This window comes from Carettochelys insculpta, chromosome 3, assembly GCF_033958435.1.
Source record: "Carettochelys insculpta isolate YL-2023 chromosome 3, ASM3395843v1, whole genome shotgun sequence".
Taxonomy (NCBI): domain Eukaryota; kingdom Metazoa; phylum Chordata; order Testudines; family Carettochelyidae; genus Carettochelys; species Carettochelys insculpta.
Window position 1 is genome coordinate 209,142,686 of NC_134139.1, and position 7,060 is coordinate 209,149,745.

The 7,060-nt window shown below is 52.6% G+C and overlaps 1 protein-coding gene across 3 annotated transcripts in view; it reads left to right on the forward strand.

Moving 5' to 3' along the window:
- Positions 1 to 7,060, forward strand: part of KIF3C (kinesin family member 3C) — a 63,758-nt gene that overhangs the window by 48,540 nt on the left and 8,158 nt on the right. For all 3 annotated transcript variants that reach the window (XR_012645159.1, XM_074991527.1, XM_074991525.1), the window contains exons 5-7: positions 2,133 to 2,249; positions 2,969 to 3,077; positions 5,115 to 5,290. Coding sequence is in view for 2 of the 3 variants with exons in the window: in XM_074991527.1 (XP_074847628.1) it covers positions 2,133 to 2,249; positions 2,969 to 3,077; positions 5,115 to 5,290 (402 nt within the window). In the remaining variant the exon portion in view is untranslated. The remainder of the gene's footprint in view (positions 1 to 2,132; positions 2,250 to 2,968; positions 3,078 to 5,114; positions 5,291 to 7,060) is intronic.

Sequence of the window (7,060 nt, forward strand, 5' to 3'; positions counted from 1 at the left end):
GGCGTGTTGTGTCATCATCCCCGAGTGCGTTGCTCTCACTCCCCCAGGCCGTCGAAAACTAATGGCCGTTTTTCTGCAGCCTGCCCCTGCCTCAGGATGCTTTGATGACGGCTCGGAGCACAGTAGTGGCTCAAGCACTGTCATTGCTTCAGGCAAATTAAGGAGATGACTTCTGGGCCAGGGTCTCTTCACTTGGTGAAGCCCACGTACCCAAGTGCCACTTGTGGCTGATGTAGATACCGATGTAATAACTGCGTGGACCGCTGTCTTCACAAAGAAAGATGAGACAATGACATGTGTTCTCTTCCCGCTCTAGGAGTGGGGTCTAGTAGGGTAGAGGGTGGGTGGGCTGGTAACCAGGACTCCTGGGTTCTCTACCCAACTCTGGGAGGGCATTTGTGGTCTAGTGGTTACAGTGCTGGAAGGAGCCATTACCCTAGCAGAAGTAGTACTGGCTTTAGAAGAGACGGAAAAGTTAAGGAAGTATTAGAAGATAGAAACGCTGGGGAGAGATGAACCCTCGAGACTGTTGTCTCTTGGCCCCACTAAAGAATTAAGGGATTCCCTTGCATCTTCTAGTAAAGAAGTCCTAGGTCAACTGCCTGTGTGGGAGAGGGAGGAGGAGGGAGAGGCCACAAGCTCCATTGCTTCGTAGGAAATCATCCTGAGCCACATGCTTTGGGAAGGAAGCATGGCCCTGCAGAGAGAGCATAGGACACTGGCTTTAACCAAAGAACCTGTTGGGTTGGGGTTACTTTTTAAAAAGGGACAGAAGACAATACTCTTTAGAAAATATCCAGCGGCACACAGTTCATAGAATTCTAGGGCTGGAAGGGACCTCAGGAGGTCATCTAGTCCAGCCCCCTGCCCAAAGCAGGAAGAACCCCAACTAAATCATCCCAGCCAGGACCATGTCGAGCCGGGACTTAAAAACCTCTAAGGATGGAGATTCCACCACTTGTCTCAGTAACACAGTTACAGTAGAGACCACTTAAAAATGTAACATGATGCATTAGAGTGGTGGGGGGGCAGCCCTGTAAAATGTACAGCACCCAACACAAGTTTCTCAGCCTCTCCAGCTAAATTCTGTGCAGGGAAAAAGTCCTCTCAAGCACTGAAACCCCACATAGGACAAGGCATGAGGCCATTGGCAGCCACGGTCTGCACAGCCCAGCAGCCATTGGCAGGCTGGGCGGGGTCTTTGATTTTCACCCAGTGCTGCTGAGCGTCTCTGACGTTTACGCAGCACCATTCATCCACCCACTCAGAAATGAGATCCTGGATCTCCTGATGGCTCTGTGCTAGAGCTCATTTGCAACCCCAAGAAATCGTGGCTAGATGCGACTGCTCCTCGGGTGTGCTGGCCACGCTGGCCAGAAACAGAATGAGTTCAAATTCCTGGGCTTCCTCTTACTGGCTTCTTGCACAGCTGGAGAGCAGTAGAGGTGAAAGTGGCCAGAACAGCCACATTTCAGGCATTGTGGGATACCTCTGGAAGCCGATAAAATTGACTGGCAGTAACACTGTTTCCACACTAGCATTAATCTGACCTTTTACATTCAAACTTGGCATTACTCCGCCTGGGAGGGGTGGGGCGGGGCAGGGTGGGCCGGGGCGAGAACGTCGACCTTAGTGCCCCTTAAAATCTACCTAATGGTATTTGCAATGAAGACAGTCATATTGTAAAGTCGACTTCATGCTGTAGTATAGACAAAGACCCCGTCAGAGCCAGGCTCTGCAGAGCCAGATGGGAGTCAGTGAGCGTTCCCAGTAGTGTGGTAAGTGGCATTAGGCCAGTGCATTGGTGTAACGGGCTGTCCGATGCAGGCTACCTCTCACTGTGTCTGACAGGAGATGCTCTGGCTCTTCTCTCTGCTTGCTCTGCTCTGTCCCTGGCCCCATCTCTGCCTGCCTGGTGGCATTGCTCTGCCTGTGGTCTCTGGTTCTGTTGTTTCCTCCTCCTGTTCCCTTTTCCGTTTCTCTCTGCACCTGCTCATCATCCCGTCTCTGCTCTTTTCCCCACCCTTTCCCTATTCTCGCTTCTCCCCATCATCTCCCCCTTCCTTGCTTCTTCCTCTGTCGTCCCTTTTGTCTGCCGCCACCGGCTCCTGCTTGCCATGGCTTTCGTGCAGATACTTGATCATTGAGAACTTCATCCCTCCTGAGGAGAAGAACAAGATCATGAACCGCCTGTACTATGACAGTGAGGAGGACCAGTGGAAGTTCCAGCCGCTCGTGCCTGCTGGGGGGTAAGGCTGTACTTCTGGACAAGGGGGCCTGGCCTACTGCTGGGGCCTTTTCCTGAGGCACTGGCAGCAGCCCCTCCTGGCTGCAGGAGGGTGGATTCTACATGGGGAGGAATGGCCAGGTGGGCGGAAGCCCAGCAGAGCAGGGGTGCCCGATGGTTACTGAGTTGCTGGCTCATTGAGCAGAGACGCCTCCTTAACACAGCTTCACACAGGCCCTCCTGAGGGGGAATTTGGCCCAGAGGGGAGGGCCCTGGAGAACAGGCACCACAAGGAACAGTGTGGGGCTGCAGTTGGGTACACAGTGCAGTGAGTGGGAGGGCAGGCGGTGCCAGAAGAGTGGGGTGCAGAGAGCCCCCGGAGGTGTCTGTCTTGCAGGAGCCCCAGTTCCCTGTGGGAGCAGCATTCCTCTGAATTCAGGGCACGCCTGAATCTGACTGTCCTGAGCCGTGGAACCCACTGGGGTGCCCAGGGCTGCGCTGCCAGCCACCTGAGCACCCAGACTGGAGCCTGTGCGCTGTGGCCGGTGTCTCTTACCGGGGCACCTGGATGTCTAGGGGACCAGCTCTGCACCAGACCCCAGGCACATACCAGGAAGGAAGGGAAGCCCAGTTCTTCCAAAATTTACATCTGTTTAGGGAGAGACTGAGGCAGCCAGGGCCACGTTGGCTGGGTTTATTCTCAGTGCTGTACAGTAACGTGTATTATAAATCTCTCCTTAGCAGCAACAACCAGATGAAGAAGAGGCCAACGTCTGCCGTGGGCTACAAGAGACCCATCAGCCAGTACGCGCGGGTGGCCATGGCCATGGGAGCCCATCCGCGGTACCGGGTGAGTGTGGGAGCTGAAAGGGGAGGAGTGAAGTGATGGGGTGGATGAAGGAGGAACCAATGTGGAGCTGCAGGAATGGCTGGAGGCGATGTGGGACTCGGGGGAATGGCTCCCCTGAGAGTGGAAGGCGTTGACTCCTTTTCCTGGGGCAGGGGCGTCATAGCAACAGGAAGAGCCAGTTACTTTGTGTCACAGAGCAGGAGGCAGGAGCAGCCTGGAGGTCTGGTGTGTTGCTGTATCACTGAGCCTGGGCATGGGAGGGGTTGTCAGCCACCTGGTGCCTGGGCTCGTTGGCCTGGGAAGAAGAGCTCTGTCTGACAGGCCAAAGGGGGCCAGCTACCCCTCCAAGCCCCACCAAGCTCATCCCCTGTCTGCCTCTAGGTGAATGGAAAGGGGCCACCGCACAGGCTTATGCCTGTAGCATCTGCCCCACAGCCCAGCTGGCCAAATTCACCAACAGAGCTATCCCCCTGCCCCGCCCCTCACCTGGGTCAGTACCTGGCCAAAGGACAGGACACAGAGGGTGGGAATAAGTGGTCAGTTTCAGAATGGAGGGAGGTAAATAGTGAATTCCCCAGGGGTCTGTGCTGGGCCAGGGCACTTCAGCATATTCATTGCTGGTGATCAGGGAAACAGGACAAGCCAACAGATGGCAAAATATGCAGTTGATACAAAATTACCCAGGGCACTTAAATCTGAAGCAGAATGCACTGGCTTATAAGGGGATCTCAGACCTGGGTGACTGATTGCAATGGGTTACGAGGGGATCTCAGACTTGGGTGACTGACTGTGATGGGTTACAAGGGGATCTCACACACCTGGGTGACTGGGCATCAAAATGGAGCTGAAATTCAGTGCTGACAAATGCAAAGTGAGTCACATTGGAAAACATAGTCCCAGCTAGACCAACAAAATAATTGGGTCTAAATTAGCTGTTACCGCTCAGAAGAGAGAGCCTGCAGTCATTGTGGACAGCACATTGATTGCAGCTGCAATCAAAAACCTAAGAGAACGTGAGGAACTAGTGGGAAAAGGATAACGCCATTGTCTAAGTCGATGGCATGCCCACACCTAGAACACAGCTTGCTGTCCTGGTCACCCCATCTCAGAAAGGATATATTAGAATTGGAAAAAGTACAGAAAAGAGCAGCAGAAATGATTAGGGGTCTGTGACAGTTTCTGTGTGGGAAAAGACTTAAAAGACTGGGGCATGCTAGCTGGGAAAAGGGAGGATTAAGAGGGGACATGGAAGAGGTCTATAAAATCATGACTCTTGTGGAGAAAATTGTTAGGAAAGTGAAATTTTTTCCTTCTCGTAACACAAGAACCAGGGGCTACCCAGTGAGATTATTAGGTAGCAGGGTTAAAACAAACACAAGGAAGCATTTCCTCACACATGACACAGACAACCTGTGGAATTCCCTGCCAGAGGGTTAAGGCCAAGACTCTAAGAGGATTCAAAAAAGAGCTGAATAAATTCATGGGGGATTGGTCCATCAATGGGTATTAGCCAGGCTGGTACGGAATTTAGCCCTGTGCTCTGAGGGTCTTAACTTCTGACTGCCAAATGCTGGGACTGGCCAACAGAGAACAGATCACTCGATAAATGCCTTGTTCATTCCCTCTGGGGCACCTGGCACTGGAAGACAGGATGCTGGGCTAGACGGGTCATTGTTCTGACCCACCATGGACATTTTTATGTTGTTCCGACTCAGACACTGCTGTTCACTGGGCCACACGATTGCAACCACTCAGTCCTGTCCCTTGTGGGCATGTCACCATGGTGGCACTAGCCAGCTCCCCTGCAAGGCACTGATGTCAGGGAAGCGGGGGGTACGGAGAGCAAGCAGGGTTGTCTGAGAAAGCAGGTGAGAGACAGTGGGTCTAGGGATTTGGCCTCCAGCTGCCTGGACAGGAAATGTCTCCTGCCACCAAAGCGGCACCCTGCATCTGCACGGTGCTGTTTCCCTGGTGATGAGAGGCCTGCCCTGTTAGTGAATCCGTTTGTCAGTGTTGTTTGTACTCTGTTTGGTGAAGGCTGAGAACATCATGTTCCTGGAGCTGGACCTCTCCCCACCAGCTGTCTTTGAATTTGAGCTGACCAAGGACCAGAGCGAACAGGACCCACGAGCGCTGCACCTTGAGAGACTGATGCGCCTGGACAGTCTCCTAGAGCGGCCAGCAGCTTCCAGGGTGCGGAAGTCCCGATCCTGGTGAGTCCCCACGGCGCAGAGGGTCAAAGCATCTTCCTCTGAGGCTTGCTAGCACTCAGGGGTGGCACCAGGACGTGGGAGAATATGGGTGCTGAGGCCAGGAAGGGATAAGATTACGAGCAACTGTGAGGACCCCACTGGTCTGCCAGGGAGTAATTCATAACAAGCTGTGTGAAATTACAGCTCATCTGTTCCATGCTTGGCACATTTCTTGCCACAGGGGCGTTGGTTCCCCAGGTTGGAGAGTCCAAGAATGAGGAAGCTCCAAGCATGGAAGAGGAGGGAAAAGCAACACACTGGGTCACTGCATAAGGTGTCGTCTCCATGGTGATGTCCAGGGGAATGGATGGGCTCACTTCTGCATCTGTCATAGAATCACAGGACTGGAAGGGACCTTGAGAGGTCATTGAGTCCAGTCCCCTGCATTCATGGCAGGACCAGATACCATCTGGACTATCCCTGATAGATGGCTATCTACCCTGCTCTGAAATATCTCCAGGGATGGAGAGTCCACAACCTCCTCAGGCAATTTTTCCAGTAATTAACCACCCTGACAGTTAGGAAGTTTTTCCTAATGTCCAACCTAAACCTCCCTTGCTGCAGTTTAAGCCCATTGCTCCTTGTCCTAGCACCAAAGCTTAAGGAGAATAATTTTTATCCCTTCTCCTTGTAACAACTTTTTTGGGCATGTGAAAGCTACGTCATGTCCCCCCCTCAGTCTCCTTTTTCCAGACTAAACAAACCTAATTATTTCAATTGTCCCTCATAGGTCATATTTTCTAGACCTTTAATCATTTTTGTTGCTCTTCTCTGGACTCTCTCCAGTTTCTCCACATCTTTCCTGTGGTGCCCAGAACTGGACACAGTAGTCCAGGTGAGGCCTAATCAGCACAGAATAGAGGGGAAAATGACTTCTCATTCTTCCTCACAACACACCTGTTAATGCATCCCAGAATCAGGTTTGCTGTCTTTGCAACAGCATCACACTGTTGACTCATATTTAGCCTGTGGTCCACTACAACCCCTAGATCCCTTTCTGGAGTACTCCCTTCAAAAGGAGTCCCCTCCCGTTTTTTATATATGCAACAGTACTTTGTGTTTGTCCTAATTGTCCCTGAGGTCCCGCCCCTGTACTAGTCCTCTGCTGAGGCTCCACCTCCACACCGGGCCTTCTTCCCAAGGCCCTCCCACTTCCCTGGAGGGCGCCTGTCCCCCTGGAGCGATAACACTGAGGGCCTGGGCTAGATTCTGTTCTCTAATAAAAGCAGTGCCATCTGTTCATGCCCAGGGCCTCCGCAGAGATAACAGGCTTGTTATCGCACAGCTGGGCCCTCAGTCCCGCAAGCTAGGCAGTGTCGGGGACACAGGATCTTTCTCCTTGGCCAGAGCCTCTTCACATGCCCAGAGCAGGTGTCTGTCCATGAGCCCCTGCCAGACTCCCTGCACAAGGGACCCAAGTCTCTTTGGACACAGGGGTCACAGCCAACACTGCCCCCATTGCCCAGCCTCACCTGGACTGCACAATCAGGCATGGCAGTCCAGAGCTGCCATCTTGATAATCAAGAGCCTGTTGATGCCAGAGCAGGAAATCACTTTCTAGCCAGCTTTTAGTGTGGGTTTAGCAATCCCAGGGAGAACCTGAGGTCAGAGTTTTCAAATTTGGGAACCTAAAGTTTGGCATCTAAATGAACTGAGCTTCCCAGCTCCCCTTGGATAAGCACTAACATCCATTCTGCAGTCACTGTTAAATGAGTGTTAAACACAGGGCCT